The 17295-nt window shown below is 37.2% G+C and overlaps 1 protein-coding gene across 8 annotated transcripts in view; it reads right to left on the bottom strand.

The window, feature by feature from the left end:
* Positions 1 to 739: 739 nt before the first annotated feature.
* The window catches only part of CNOT4 (CCR4-NOT transcription complex subunit 4), a 53793-nt gene continuing 37237 nt past the window's right edge, over positions 740 to 17295 (bottom strand). For 5 of the 8 annotated variants that reach the window (XM_044454907.1, XM_044454905.1, XM_044454906.1 and 2 more), the window contains 2 exons: positions 2720 to 2932; positions 740 to 2059 (listed from right to left, as the gene is read on the bottom strand). In XM_044454907.1, coding sequence (XP_044310842.1) covers positions 1758 to 2059; positions 2720 to 2932 — 515 coding nt within the window. In that variant the 3' untranslated portion in view covers positions 740 to 1757. The remainder of the gene's footprint in view (positions 2060 to 2719; positions 2933 to 17295) is intronic. The other 3 variants (XM_044454910.1, XM_044454912.1, XM_044454911.1) reach the window with 1 other exon arrangement.

The following is a 17295-nucleotide window of genomic DNA, read 5'->3' on the forward strand; positions in this document are numbered from 1 at the left end:
ACACACTGATTTTCTGAAGAAAAGCAGATTTAAGTGAGCTAGAGCCATACTTCTGCCACCAGGGGGCATTCTCTCAGCACAGCTCCACTGATGGGACACTCCCACTGGCAAAAGGGGAGGAGCAACTGTGGCTGATGTCATCCTCCCACAGCACCAGCTTATGCCTTATGAAAATCAGTTCCAAAAGACTAGGAACACTTGGAAGCAGTTTTTCAGAGGGCACAAGCAACTGCAGATGGAGAGGAGAATCAGAAAATTGCTCCTTCGCTTTTACCAGCAGGAGCTCTCTGTAGACCAAACACTTTCTGTGTATAGGAAAGAAATTGGGATCCAATCTAGTGAATTTCCTTTAATATTAGACACATGCAATTAAACTCTTCATGGCGATTTCATTTAATCAAAAATCAGAACAGTCTGAACATTATGACTATAGTACAAAACCGGTCACAATCTAATTAGCCGTTTTGGTGTACACTAAAGTAATATGCCCATTAAATGTTATATCTTGCTTCAAAAATTCTTTGCACTTTTTAAAAAGAACTAGTTAAACACTGGAAAAAAGTAAGAAAATAAGCAGGGAATCATGATGCGATGTGACACATAAAGGTGTGACACATAATGATGTAGCTAGGATGGGTAATGGCAATAGTCCATGGGGCATATAGTGTCTACCTCATCATGAGAATATATAATAAAAGTACACACACAAAACCAAAAAAGGAGGAGAACTCACAAAAGCTGTCATCAAGTTTTCTGTTTTATTTAAGATTTTAGTTTTAATTCTGAAGAAAGAGGTACATTTCCTTGTTTTTAGTTTTAGCGTCAGGTTATAACCATGTTTAATTTTATGTTTTCTTTTTTCCTGTCTTTCAATACTGCACAAACGTCCAGAAACTACAAGGTTAAGTAAAAGCTGCAGGCAGAGGTCGTCAATAGTTGCGCTCCTGATGGTGATCATGTGGCCCCAATGCAGTGCTATCCCAGAGTGCCTTAATCAGGTGATTTTTTAAAAAAAAGAAAGAGAGACTGACAAGGAGACAGAAAGACTGAAGTAAATATCACTCGTGTTTCAGCTGCTTATAATTATATCATGTATATGCTAGGTATTAAATCTGTGAATATTTTAAAAACATCATGTTTACTTGAAATCTAAAGCCAAAATTAGAAGAAATCCCCTCTGTTAAACCACTTCTTAGCAACATGTCAGTTATTTCTACAAACTGTCCTTCAACCTACTTCATAACAAACCTCTTACTGACGATATTGTCCCACCCTTTCAAAAGAGGAAAAAAGGTATTTCCCTGTATATCAACACACAGAATGCAAAATAAATGCTAGGCCACTGTTTCTTCCCATATCTTGAATCTCTTGTTTAAATTAAACTGCCTTTACATCTTTGCATTTGATTTTGAATGTTATTATTATTTTTCCCTACTGTCAACTTGACATTTTCTGCTAGGCTGAAGTAAGTATGTGCAAAGGATTTATAAATATACTCTTTTTATGCACTTTAATTTCTCTCTCTCTTTCTTAGTGTAAAGAAATAGTTTTAAACAGTGTATTTCAAACACTGACTCAGCAGAAACTTAACAAAAAAAGATATGGTTATGACCCTGTGATTGCATTGCATTTGGGGGCTGGTGGGAAAGAGTTTTGATCAGGAACTGGATTCTTCAGAAAGAAACATATGAAGGAGGGGCCATGGGTAGGAAGTCTGGGTGGGGCAACTCCTGCTTTCTAATGTTTTTGAACTTTTCCTAATGACGATCCAGCGCTGAGCTCTGTAGTAGATCTGTGGGGGGTTTACTGGGGGGTCTGAAAGCTGTCTGAAAGCCAGGGGGAGGAGAGTGGAAACTGGCAGGGTTTGAAGGAGGTGAGTAGGGATTCCAACTGGCTCTGTGCAGTGGAATCTGTGTGCTGAAGGGGTTACTGTGGGGAGTCTGTGTCGGGGCAGCACTGGGGCCATCCATCTCTGTGAGAGCCTGAAGAGATTTTAGCCAGTGTGGTGGATTGTCGTCTTGAATGGAGTCTAAACTGTTTCCAGCGGAGGCTGGGATACCTAGGAAGAAGAGAACAATAGGAGAAGAAAGAGGTTAAGTTGGAACAGGCAGGAATTTCAAACGTGAAGTAGGTCAGCTTAACTCAACCAATAGCAAAGGTAAGAAAACATTAGCAACTTGTACACAGGACTATTGCAACAATTTTCAAATTTCTGAGCTATCCCAGGGGGCATTAGCCCCTTACAGGATTTTTCACACTTGCCAAGACATTCACCCACAGACAATCATTCATATGCCTAATTCTACCAAATATCATGCTTTTCTTCCCTCTTCTATTTTTGCAAATCATGCCTTCAGAAGGGAAACACAAGTAGCCATATAAGAGAGCTTTATAAACAAGTGGAGTATGTCCTTTTTATTGGAAAAAGTCCAGTTAATGTATCAGTGCCTCAGGAACTGCAGTGCATAGATTAGCATGCCAACAGACCACATGGGAACCTAGATAAGCCTAAAGATATGCTGGGAAAAAAGCTGGGCATGCAACAGAAAGGGCTTGTTTGCTCCAAAAGATATTTGGGCCTCTTGAAAGTTTGGTGAATGGAAGCTGGAAGAGACCACCGCAGAGAGTTGTTTTTTTTCTCTTTTTAAAATAGGATTAATTTGTGCCAAATATGCACATCTTAATTGTCAGTGGAGCTGAATGAGCGAGAAATTGTTACCTGTGATGATTGCGGGGTCCATCCAGCTGCCAGGGCTGTCCCAATTCAGGCTGTCGGTGGTGGCAGTGTTGGACGTTGGTACACTGTGGTTGGCGTTGGAGGGGGAAGTAGCATTGGGCAGTCCACCAAAGTTGATGTTAATGTTCGGTAGAAGTGCCCTTAGCCCGTCCTGCCATTCCTTCATATTTAAACTCTCTACAGAACTGTTGTTGTCTGGGAGATTTATCAACAAAAAAGAAAAAAGAAAATGAAAGATAGAAAATAAAAAGCTGAAGTTAGAAACAGATGCTGCTTTTAGTGAAAGATGGTGGTTCTCTAAGCATTTAACACTGATTCCCTATCAAGAGAATGGGACAATGATGATAAATCAAGATGAAGCTTGAATGTTGTGCTGCCATAGAATGCAGTATTTCTTAAGCATGTTGCAGGAAAAAATAACCACCACACCTAAATTCTTCTCCTTTAGGTCAGGGTAAAACCCTCAAAAGGTGACTTTCATTACTAATCGGAAAATCACTGTATCTTTCATATGAAAACTCCTACCGTTAAACCTTAGCAACAAATGACAATTCTTTAAGTTTTAATGAAGGTTTAACAAGTTTCCTACTTAAAAGAAGAAGATGCAAGATACTGATAAAGAACCAGAACAAGATTAGAGTTGTGAAAACGTTACATGTCACTTGTATTTTCACAGAAGGAAAAGTATTGACTGAAGGTTGGGGAGAACCTGTTTCAGCACAGAGAGTGAAGGAAGGGGAAATTTCTAAGATAATTCAGGATTTAGAAAGAGCCTTATCTCTAACCAAGCAAGCTCAGTCGCTTGATTATTAGCTTCAGACTATGTATTCTTTAACTGGCTAGCTACCAGTACTGAGTCTTTTTAAATGATAATCAGGAATGTTCATATGGCATATCCTGCCAGTGGAATATTCCTTGAACTACACTCAACACAGTTTACCAAGCTCATGAGAAGATATGGCAATAGCCACTAGGCTATATAGCATTTAAAAGAAATTCAACAAAATTATGGAGGACAGGCCTGTCAACAGTTAACGAAATGGCCATGTCTGTGAGGCTATTGTTCCAGGGGACAATCGGGATGGACATCAGCCATGTCTGTTTCTAAGTTTCCACACTTAGCTAGCTACTGTTGACAAGAGTGTTCAACTACATAGATTCTAGGCAAGCTTTTATTCTGTTCTTTATGAACAATCTATATTAATAAATAAATCAGACACCCATTTGGACCATTTTCTGGATGGTTTAATCATCCTCAAATTTCATCTGATGAACAGTTTTGAAAGTGTGTGTCACTTACATAATAGCAGAAAACTGTGGAGTTCTGCACAAAGAAATATGATGATTGAATTGTATCTCCTATAACTATCTATTGTTGCTCCCCATCCCCATATTTTTTTCTTTTCACTGTTACATGTATATGCTCTAATTTATGGTGTTGGTTTAAACAGTTGAATATGATTGAAATGGACTTCTGTCCGGTGCAATAAATTCTCAAATACTTAACATAAACCAATTTTCTATACTGACCATTGCAGTGTCTCAAAATTTTGTTCAGAATAGATCCAATAAAAGCAACGTGGTTTGTACAAATTCAGAAAAATAAGACCCCTAACTTATTTGACTTCTAACTCTGTTCAAAATGTCACCAGGATTAGCCTCAGGTACTAATAGGAATTTTAACAATACTTGAGGGATACTATTGTGCCTTCTCTATGGAATTCACACATAGTAATAATTATATTCAAGTATGTTGTTATTCTAAGTAACTAAAGGCCTTGCTATTTTGTCATTTTTGTATACCTGGATATTTAAGATGACCATTCTGTTTTGTGTAGGCTAGCAAAAGATGCAAAGTAAGAGCTTAGCACTCTTCAATACCCCCTTCGACAATCAGTGCTCTATTCACACTTTCACAAATCAGATTTTGGACAGAATATACAGTCTTCTCATAGCTAACAAACATCCTCAAGAGTTACTGCAGAGATTTCAATACAGTAATTGATTATTAATGAACTTTTGCCCAGTCTGCACTACTAGCTAGTATATTATTCACTGTGAGACAGAAAAAAATGAATATATGTGAACAGAGAAGTTACGAAAGTCCACATGAGTAAATGGTGTCTCCACTCACTGAAAAAGGTTGTCACACAACTTTTTAAATGACAAACCACATCAATGATTTCTTCCTTCAGATGTAAACTTTAAAAGCAAAAAGACTGCAGACAAGGCAGATGGAGACCCATTTTGGAATCAGCAAAATTTATTGCCTATCCCAGAAAGGGAAAATAAACTGGATTTGTTAAGGTTGGCACATTTTTGTTTGTAATTTTAAAAAGTACTCCTAGTTTAACATTGATCTAAAACTAGGCTCAATAATTTTGACTGCCTGCTAGCACACTGTCATTGATGCTCAGGAACTCTCATGTCAAACAGATGTTCTACACTTTAAAAAACAAAACTTTAGGGCCAATCCAAAGCAAGGCTCTGCCCAAGCCTGCTTTTTTTAAAAAAGCAAATGCTCTTCAAATGCTGACAAATGCTCACAGGAGCAGCAGTCTCTTAAACCCTGAGAAATGCACTGCGCACCTGCTTAAGATAACTTGTACGTGTATTAAGGCTCCACTTGTTAAACATGGTGCAGGAAATGAGGAGGAGACAGTAAGTTTTAGTCTTCTTTCTTTCACCCTTCCCCTTCTGGAACATGAATTTGCTTTGCCTTTCCCCTGTCAACCTTAACCACAGTTAAATGTTATGCCAGCTACAACATTATTAACTGTTATTAACAAAAGCTATGCAGGCTCAGAATTTAGGCTCCTGAGAAGTTCTACATCATCTCTGGCCACCAAGACAGGCAGAAGCGTATATGAAAAATACCCTGTGAAAGCTCAGAAGGTACAGGTATGGCTGAAGCAGGGTCGAGCTTGGTTGAAATCTGGATGGGTGAGTTAAAATATTGTGAACCACCCAGAGGGTATGGGTGGTATAGAAATGTAATGTAGTAGTAGTATCATCATCTCCATGAGACAGTGGGTGGGGATTTTAGCAACCATCTGCTTAGCTTCTTCTCCTTGAGCAGAAGCAGCAAAATTATACACAATGAGCAAAAATATACAGAGTTAAAAGACTGTATAATTCAGCATCACTCTGTGCTAAATGTAGGCTAACTTAAGGTAGAATTTTCATGTTTTGTGTCAAATACAAATAGTCTTTTTTGGGTAACAAACCCTTGGGTTGGCTAATGCAGGCACCATCCTTTTACAAACCCAAACTATGTAAATTAGTGTCTTGCTGCTGTAGCTAAAGTGCAAAGGCTAAGTAGTGATATCAGTGGGGTACTGACTTTTATGAAATAACTCCCTTTGGAAGTCAAAACCATTTTTTTAATAGAAAACATATTTATCAACTTCTTTTCCAATACTTAAGATAACCAAAACAACTCAACACCCCCTTATCCCCACCGGAATGTTATAGCAAGTAGGAAAATAGATGTGTGGTGGGTAGAGGGGAGGGATATGGACAATCTGCAAGGACTAGAGAGAAGTTACAAGTGGATCAACATGAAAAAACTGCTATAACAGGTGACTGGAACAAAAAGGAACATCATATGATGATAACATCACTAAGCATCCTAATTCATTTCAATGGGATTAAGCACACTTAAATTTCTGAAGAAATTCTAACTTCCTAAGCAATTTGTCATTCATTGTAAGAAAAGGCCCACACAACATAAGATGGAACAACTTCTGTTTATTCAATTTTAAGTTTAATAACCCTAAGCACATATAGGCCTATAGCCAATGCAGAAATAGATATGGTTAAATCTATTGATTTCAATAGGCTTACAATGTCTACAATGAATTCAGACCATAGTGAGGCTCTGGTTCATGGAAGCATAATTAATCTCCCTCCCAACTGTTTAGTCAACTAAAACTTATTTAATTGGAGGTCAGCCCTAATTTTAAGCCGATATTATTCTTAAATGCGAATTCCCTGGTGTTGGTTCTCTCTCATAACAACAGGGAAAAAGTCTTTCTTCAACCTTTAATAAGGGATAAGACAAAATTAAAGGAATATGCCTCTTAACAAGTCAGAATGGGATCTTTTGTACAACTTGTGAGCTACCACATAGCAAAGACAGAACAAGGGCTATTTAGAGCAGCCCAGCTTTTATGGTGGCAAAGGAAAAACAGGATGCTGCCAAAACCTGCTTTTACTCACTAATGAAATGCATGAGATTTGAAATGTTTTATTCCACTGAAGCTTGATGTGATACTGCTTTATCAATTTTGCAATTGCTAAGTAAGTGTATCTTGCCCACTCTATCCCAGCAGCTCTTTCCTAATATGCCAAAAGGAAGAAGAGAACAGGTATCATTTAAAGATTTTTAGGAACCTGGTCAATGGTCATAAGTCACTGTATTACAGGAGTATTCAACCAAAGTTTTTACCTATTAACATTTCACCCCAAATAAAATAAGCGTACAGACTAGGTAGTGATACATAATGGAAGTGCTAAAGGGCTGACCGGAGGAATTCATTCCACTCTCCTGGTTGGAGAACAGTTACCTGCTCTAAGATCTAGTAGGAAGCAAGCAGTTGGTGACTCATGATGGTAAAGAAGATTCACTGAATCCAAAAATGGCAAAGATGCCCATGGCCAATTACTTTAATAAACATCAGTTTAATCTTGCACTATTTGTTCATCTGCCTCGCTCTAGAGGCGGATCCATAGTCTGTAATTTAGGACATGGCCTTCAAGTGTTTATTAACAAATTTGAAATATATGATAAGGCAGCTAAGTTATATTGTGATGGTATGAACTAGAATATTAGCACTTTGCTGGAAACAATTATTTTTAGGTCATATCTATAGCAATTAGTTATATGCAGGTAAAAGGGAGAGATAAAGGATAAACACTTTAATAGGAAAACATTTTATTTGGTAATGAACCAATGAATAATGGGTATACAGAGAAAGAATATTCTAGATGTGAAGGGTTTGGTTCTTTGCAAACTGAATAAGCGAGACTTAAAGAAGTGTACAATCTTTAAAATGAAAAGTATGCGTGCATTACACGAGGACTGTAGAATAATCCAAAATGAATTATTTATAAGTGGATCCTTGTTGCTCATCAGTGAATAGCACTTGTTCTAGAACAAGTACTTAATCAGTTGATACAAAAGAAGCTCAATAATTGTGATTTTTATATTAATTCCTTATGAGAACAGAATGTGCTGCTGATATTTTTGCATTCAATTTCAATTTCCTTAGAAAAACTATTTTCTACATGTATCCTTCAAACATGATTTGTATGAAATATTCATACTCTGGTGCTAACTATCATGCAGTCCAATTTTTGCTTGTTTACTCTATTACTCTGTCTCACTCTATTAAATGGGGGCACAGAATTGAATTTATTAATCTATAAACACTTACATTTTGTCTGCACATTAATTTTATTAAGGAGGCAGTAAAATAAGCTGAAAAGTAAATCTACATCAAATCTGTACCAAGTGAACCTGAAGAAGATTATACCATTTTGCAAATGCTTGACACCAATTCCCCTTTTATATCAAAGTACAATAAGGTGCAAATACACTACAAATAGAGATAGCCTTCAAAACACAATCCTGTCTAATTTTTTCCTCGGTGGACTATACACTTTTCTACACTTGTTAAATAGAGTTCTGATCATCTACAAAAGACTGAATCAACTGTCTACTTTTATTTTAATATGACTTAAGTTGCCTATGTATATGAAATTCCAATTATTCTATTTGAAACACTTGCAAACATTTTCCTTTAGACTATGGCATATAAAAATAGGCAAAATAAAAAAGAAACAAAACTTCTCACCGTAGGTCCAAATCCTGTAAACTGAGCTAAGTTCAGCAGAAACTCACAAATAAACAGTACACAATGCAAAATAACACTTTGACCTATCATCTCAGCATTGCCATAACCACAAGATCAGTCAAGCTATCATCCTAGACAAACATTCTTGATGAGATTCTCATCAGCTGTAACTGGGGCACAAAATTTCAACTTTTAAGCTAATATACTAGGTTCATAGTCATTCTATGACAAGTATCAGCTCTGTCTTTTCACCACTAGAGGGTGATGAAAACCCATATACTGTGTAAACATGCTTTTATCACGTTTAAATTCAGTAGAGTGTAGTCTCTTGCTCCAACATGTGATTTGAAGTAGAATTAATTTCAATTTACCCACCCTAGTACACATCAAAGACTTCCTTTGAACACAATCCAAATGTTCTGCTTCTACATTCTTCATTCTCATAAGCATTGTACAAAAAAGTCAGAAGTTGGAACATAACTCACCTAAGGCTTAGTTCTAACATACCGCAAATAAGGTGTTCTGCATAGGGATTATGTATTCCAGACTACAATTAGGAAGTACATGAATGGGTTCTCATCCAGATTTTTCTTATGCAGAAGTATTCTTCAACCCACCTCCTCTTTCCTATAGTTTGAACTGTGGTCAGACAAAAGGTTCAACCTCTATGAGGGTTGTCCAGAAAGTAATGATAATGAAGTCCTTATGCTCAAGAAGGGCTCTGTGAAAGGAGAAGCTGGCCAAGGTCACTTGGGGTGGGATGTCAGCTAGAACACCGATCAGTTGCATTTCATCCCTGTCAGAGTCAAGACTTCTTTTTTGTGACATCCTGTCCAAGTGCTTCATATTAACAAAAATGCAATTGAGTTTGGAACAGCAGTACGTGATAAAATTGTGCGAAATTGGGTAAAAGTGCATCAGAAACTTTGGAAATGGTGAGGAAAGCTATCATCTGCACAAGTGTACCAAAGGCACAACCCGAGATTGGCTCAACTTGGATCCTTCATCATGACAATGCACTGAATCACAGTGCATTGGCTGTCAGGGAGTTTTTGACTGAAAAACATCAGTGTTTCCCTATCCACCCTACAGCCCCGACTTGACTCCTTGTAACTTTTTCGTCTTCCTAAAGATGAAGGATGGCTTGAAAGGACACCATTTTGGTAGTGTGGATAACATCCAAAGAGCCACTACGCAGGCTCTGAATGCCATCCCACTTGAAGACTTCCAGGGATGCTATGAAGAATGGAAAAATCACTGGGAGCGTTGTGTACACTCACAAGAGGCATACTTTGAAGGACACAATGTTCAATTGTAAAATTTTTCAATATAAGCATTCTCATTACTTTCTGGACACACCTCGTATCAACAGTAACATATACTGGTTCAATCTGAGGGGGCCCTGGGCAAAGTGCCTTCACTGTTCCTCTTGATGGTCCTTCCGCTGGTAACTTATTGAAAAACAAGGCAAAATGATCAATGATTCTGTAGCTTTCTAGCTGGGGCTCGCTGGAACAAACTAGGAGTTCTGCATCTTTTTTCTGTCTGAATGTGCACAGGATTGCATGCCTAATCATTTACCTGGTTTAAGCAGAGACTAGACAGCCATCTGGCAGGGTTGCAGCAAAGCAGGGGATTGATGGGGAGGGATTATATAGGAATGCCTTTATGTACCAACCAGCAAAAAGAAAAATTCTTTAAGGGGTTCAGGAAAGAGGGCTGAGGGAAGAGAGCTGCCTGCATTGGGTGGGCCCCTTCAAATGTTTCCCCCCTTGTCACTTGTATGAAACTTGAGCACATTGCTATCCTTTCTTTATTTAGCCAACAGAGCCTCACTCTGGCATAATGTGAGAACCAGAAAGGGATAAAGGTAATGGTCCATCCTTCCCTCCCTGCTCCCACTCAGAGGTATTCCCTGTAGTGGGTAACAGAGGGATGGTATTATTTGCTTTTAAACATCATGTCAGAAATGTCAGCGGCAATGGCCCCATCATTTGCCCAACCATGCTTAAAAGGGATGGGCCTAACCCTGTCTTTCTATAACATATTCAAGGCAATTTATCCCTCATCAACTGTTTGAAGGCTACAATCCATCTGAGAAAACATCTATAGATGGCAGCCCTGCCTCCCTGATTTAAAAGAGACTATAATTCTTTTTTTTTTTTGGGGGGGGGGATGTAATCACAAGGAAGGTTCCTACAACAATATGATGCTTCATGTGAAGGGTTTTCTGCGTGTTATAAAACATATTAACTGGGTCCCAGTGAGCATTGCTAAACACAGTTCAAGTTTCAGAAACTTCAAATACTTCTACTGGAATAATGACAAAGACTACTTATTCTTAAGTGGTATAATTAAAATACACCTAACAAAAGAAAAGAACTAACACCACAGCTCTAATTACTACTGCTATAACTTATTTTTTCCTTTAACATCTATTTGATATCAATGGTAACGCATTATTCAAACAGCCTTTTCTATAACTTAAAAAATAAATGTTGGTGCATTTCAATATACAGGCACAGAAAAGGAGTTTCTGAGCTTAGAAAGCTCCCCAATGTTTCTTTCTTAGAGAGTTTCAGATATCATTTTCTGGAATATGCCAAGAATGTAAAATATTTTATCTTTCAATATTCATATTTCTAGGGCATCTAATCACCAGATATAAACAACATCACCATAAAGAAAATATTCACAGGTGTGTATCTCAAGGATTCACACAAATTTCCAAACACATTAACAAAAGAAAAAGAACAGACAAGAAACCAGCACAGTAGCACCAACCATGTGTGCCATTTTTCTCTAATGCTTCAAAACAATCGTGTTTCCAATCTGAGCCAGACAAACAGGTGGCATCTAGGGCATGTATATTACTCAGCAAAAATGCAGGCAAAGCAAGCCTTTAATGCAAACAAAGGCATTTGCCCAAAAAATCTGAAAGATGGATGAGTCATGTGTTATACATCATGGGAAAATGCTTGTTTTTTTATGCATTGGTCAATACATACAAACTGGAAATATGTATGTACTGAAAATATTGGGAACTGAAAATATTCTTACGACCTTACTGCATATACAAGCCATTTTCACATGCCTTCTTCTATTGAAGTGTTATGCTCTAGGTTTTCCATGTTTAAGTTAGACATCTAATTTTAGGGCCTCACATCAGTCCCAAAGTAGGTTTTGAGTACAAGGTTAGAAGTGGAGTACTTCAGCATTTATTAGGAAGTGACACTGTAAAAGCCTCTTTGGGGCTTCAAGTTTTTGTCAGCCAAAAATTAACACTGTACGCAGATGCACATTTCTTTTTTGATAACAAAAATGTACAAAATCCATTAGCAGTCATCCTCACTATTCAGTGTAAGGATGCTGCCTAAGGAAATCCACAAGAGTATATGTTTCTCTATTAAGCTGAATGCCCCAACACGGAAGCATTTCTTAGAGGAATTATAAGCACTATCAAGACTAAAGTAAGACACCCTTTAATATGCATACAGGAAATGACTGCATTTTGAGTTACAGCCAGCACTACTTACAGTCATACCATTGTAGATTTCCACTGTAAGGCTATATCTTACTTACAAGTCTTAATATCAGTAATATTGACATCTAATGCTTTCAAAGCCATGATCTGCCAGCTTGTATGGAATAAGCCAATATTTAAAACAACCAGCAGTAATTATCAAGGTCTGACAAACCTCTACACACACACAAACACACGACTTAGAAACTCTTGTGTTCTTTTTGAAAGATTAGCTGCTTGACTAAGTAGAGAATGGGTACTGAAAGGAAAAAAGTTCAACATATTGAAATGCTAATGTATTGTCACATGATCACAGCTATTTCTGCTGTTTTTTTCTGCTGTGTCTCCTTCCAGTGTTTATATTTTTATCAGGTACAAAGTTTCACAAACATTTTGTTCCTATTCATGTAATTTCTAAATGAAGGCTCTGATCTGGAAGCAAATATGTACTGGCTTTTTCTTTCTTTCATTATATATGTTGTGCATTCAAGAGATCTTAGAGCTTCTCCCATACAGTTTTTTTAATGTGTTTAGAAAGGAATGCTTTGACAGAAAAATTACTGTAAATGGGTCTGCAGATGTTGCAAATACATCCATACTACATTTAAATGTTGTGAAAATTTGAGTATAGTTTAAATATACCAAGGGAGCTGTTAAAAGGGAAAAAGGCAGTCCACTGTTAATGCAGCAATGGATTATAACCAAAGCCTTCAGTGACTGGGACACCAAGTGGCCAAAATATCACTGTATGTTTAGAACCAGCTATTAAGCCCTTATTTGGTACAGCAGACCACTGCATTCTGTGAACAAAGATCTGAATCCAGATTCCCTTTTCAAAATAAAAGTTCAGATAAGCTTAACATTAACTGTAGAAAGCAGAATACAGAATTCAGGTTGTGCTTTTCCCCGTAGAGGGAAAATTGTAATCTAATCTCAGAGCTCATTGCTAGTATTAGATACAAAAATAGCAGGTTAAAAAATAAGTTAATAGCATTTACATCCACTTTTAATCAGGTTTACCAGCTAGCTCTATTGAAAGCTATGTCTTAATTTATTTTATTTTTATTTATTAAAACATTTTTATGCCGCCCCATTCGCCGAAGCCTCGGGGCGGCTCACATCATTGTTTAATGTTTAATGCAATTTCTTAGTGTATTTTAAGTATTACTATTACTATTTATCTGTAATAGTCAATGCGACATAATGAAAGGTATTTGTGGACAAATATACTCCAGCAATTCAACCCTTTCTCTAAAAGAGGGTGACAGGAAAAGCAGCAGGGTGAGGATGAGAGCTTGGTTCCTGTTTTGCGCATATGCAAGGGATATGAAGGCAATGAATTAGGAGCAAAGCAAGAAAGAATGAAAACTGATAGCAATGAAAGAAAAATATGATAACTTAGGAAGGCTATTATTTAAAAGTCAACACCTACAGAAACTCTCTGCTTCTAGAAAGCTAACATAAATTTGATTGTACTTTCTTTGCACAACTTGACCACCATAATTACTTTTTTAGCAGAAGATGTGATGGTAGAAGAGTATGGAGACAAGAGAATCTGACTACATATAATGTAGCTATTTAGGCCTCACTCAAATTTTAAAGCCCCACTTTGTCCCCACTACTTTTCTCCTTAAAATAAGACATCCTGTACACATATTTTAACACGTGTAGTCATTCTCATCTCATTTGTAAACATAAGATAAAAATGGAAATACAATACATGGCAGTGTGAATCATTTTAGGGATGTATAATAAACTTATATTGTAAATGTATATTCCAACTTCTAATTTTGATTGCCTGCAGAAACTGTTGACAATGGAGCTAAAAAGCAGGGACAGCTCAGATTTAAAGACTCTACTATGCTGTTTGCACAAGTGCTAAAACATGCTTTGGTACCTAATCAACAAACCACAGCAAAGAAAAATGCTTGCACATTCCTCCTCTTGTCCATGAGAGCAGCCACGAAGAAGCTTTTGGTGCAGTTTGGCTTCTAGAAGCAGTATCCATGTCCCTCACGCTGTCTCCCCTGCATGTGTATACAGATCTGCCAATTTCATGTTAACATCTGATGAGGTGGACAGTGTCTAACAAAAGCTTACTCCAGTGTAAGTGATGGTAGTCCTTAAGATGCCACACAATTTTTAAAACTGTTTTTGCCGCAACAGATTAACATGGCTACTCCTATGGACACTATTACTGGACAACACACAATAAACCCAGAGTATGGCCTGGAAACGAATGGCCTGGAAGTCCAAAAGGCATGGCTACTGGAAGTCATGGCATATAAGTGATTAAAGCTATCTCAATGTCTTTTTAAATATTTTATATTTGCAAAATTCTGCCTTGCACATTGCTAACAGTCTGAAGGACATGTGCCAAGTTGAGTTCAAGCTAGCACACTTAAACATCAACAGCTAGTGCCTCAACTTATACAGCTAGTGAAGATTATGTGTAAGGTGTAAAAGTGAGCAGCTCTTCAAATGTCATATTTGCCACACATATCTGAATCCTGAAAGTAGAAAACATCAAGATTTCATGGCCCTTTGGGCAAATAGAGATGTTTGTCCTGTCCTGATCATCATCCACAACACTTCACTGATATGCACGGCTTCTAATCTTCCTGGAAACCCACCGAAAAGTGAAGTTGGCAGCAGAGTTTGCTTCACAGACCATCCAATCTGGATTACTTTTAAAGCTGAACAGGCCAGAAATCTGTTCACAGTGAGGGAGCAAGATATATGTACACACACACACACACACACCCCACCACTGTCACAAAGCTACTTATAAGAAGGGTACTGTCTTACTTCTGACCTCATCCCATTGCTTTTGGGAACTGTCTATTCAGTTATCAGCTCACCTAGTCACCCATATGCAACAGCATGAATTCTAATGAAGTAAAAATTAATAATCTCTGATATAGCTAAGTCTTAGCAGGAGTACTATGGCCAGAGTTACACTTTATACTTAAAAAAGTAACTATTCTGGCAAATATGAAATCATTTGGAAAATGTAGAAACTTGGAACAATAATTATAGGCAAAATATGCCAAATATATTTCAATATTTGAAAGGCTGATGAAAAAACAGCAACTGTCAAATCTGTTGAAGGAGAGACTTTAAAAGTGACTAGAGCTGACATCAGGAAAAATCTGTAAAAGTATGGACCATGAAAAACAAGTGCTTATATTGGGCATTGCTGAGTTGTAATTGCATTGCTGAGAGGACATTGCTTTCAATAAATGAAAACCAGGTTTACTCTCTAACAGTTTAAACAAGCAAACAGTCCACTAGAGGCTGCTGAAATGTAATACTAGCTTATGTTAATTAATCAAATAGTTTTATGTGTATTTTGTAGCATTTTTGTTGCTTTGAAAGCTGATTACATGAAAAGTAGCTCATCCACACAGAACAGTGTGTTCCAATGAATATTATTAAGCAAAAAATTCAGTACCATGGATTATTTATTTCCTTGGTAGAAAAGCTTCGCACAAGGTTTTTTTAATGAAATCACATCAAATTATAAATAGGGAGTACCACAGAGAACAGTTGGGAGTCAAGTGATATTTAATACCTTCTGGAGTAGACCACACATCTAACAAAACCAAAACTGAACAGCATTTAAAAACATGAAAGATTAACTCACAAATCAAAATTGTGAGTTTAGCTGCCTGTATCACATACTGTAAAATTAAAAAGAAAACTAAAAATCCCCTTTTTATATGTTGATCCTGAATTAGCCATTAAGAAAAAACTCTAATACCAAAAATGCAACTGTCCTGGCAGCAAACAGAATAATGAAATATTGTAAAGCTGTGTGTGTAGCCAGACTTAGGACTCCTGCAATGGCTCCATGTACAACATGCATTCAACACAAAAAAGAGAAGTGTTGTTAAAAATAATTACATAAGGTGCTTTTTAGTCCCCTGAAAAATATTGTTCTTTTGATGAAAAAAATCTATTGAATATTTGTAAAATTATTTTTGAATTCAAGGCTAATTGTCTTACTTTGATATCTAAGCCAGTGAAACCTTCAGCATCATTTAGAAATACACAATATGGTTTTAGTGTTAAAAAGGTATATACCTCTTAGGCTTATCTAAAATAAGGAAAATGATTTGGAGGTTGAACAAAATGAAATAAGGAAAATGATTTGGAGGTTGAACAAAGCAAGTTCTTTGTCATATACGCAATACTTTTCTGAGGAAAAACTATGTCAGAAATTAACTGACAGTAACTATCCTTAACAATTTTAAGAGGAAATGCTAGATGGCTTTTTCTCACAAAGTGGGCAGCCTAAATAGAAAAGTAACAGGTGCGTATACTAAAGCATATACCTGACATTTCCTTTTGTCAGCCAAGAAATGTTGATATAACCAGTAGAAAGACAGGTATTAAAGCCATCAGAATTATGTACAACAATTTAAGCATTCAAATGTTTTGTATGCAGCAAGGAACAGGAAGTAGTCACAACTTTCCAAGCAGCCCTTGAATGTTTTATTCACCAAGCCTAGGAGTTGAAAATCTCTATCCTATGGGCAGGACCCAGACCACCAGACTTCCCTAGCTGATTCATGAAACTCTCCCGTCTCTTCTTGTCTTCTCCCTTTGATCTGTGATGGTCAACCTCACAGGAACACAATGTATACTGTTTTAAATAGTTCTGGCTCGTTTTTGCCTTCTTCCTGACTTCTCCTGTTTCTGAAGTACTGCTGAGTGTTTGGTGGTCTTCTGAGTCCTTCTGCACTGTTCACTGGAACTTACAGCTGTCTTACAAGTCTCTGGAGCTGTTCCAGACTGACTGTTTCTGGTGCTGCTGCATATCTGCCACTTCTTTCTACTAAAGTCCATTTTGCAAATGATAAAGCTTCAGTGAGCTGAATAGTGGATTTTTTAAGGGCAGACTACTGAAACCTGAAAGTGAATTCTTCAGGACCAATATGTCTTTGATTGAGTGGGGCTTGAAATCTGAAATTTGATTTGTTGATTTGGATTCTGGTTTGTTACTGCAGAGAAGTTAAAGGTTACAATTCTATGTACATCCACCTCAGAGAAAGGTGAATTCAGTTCTGAGTAGACATGCACAAGTGGATAGAGAAAACAATTAAGATTCATGTTTCTTGGCACTGCTCACTGCTGGAATGCAGTTGCTGAAACCATCCTGGCTTTTGGCTGCA

This window comes from Varanus komodoensis, unplaced genomic scaffold, assembly GCF_004798865.1.
Source record: "Varanus komodoensis strain SLA01 unplaced genomic scaffold, ASM479886v1 scaffold8, whole genome shotgun sequence".
NCBI classification, from domain to species: Eukaryota; Metazoa; Chordata; class Lepidosauria; order Squamata; family Varanidae; genus Varanus; species Varanus komodoensis.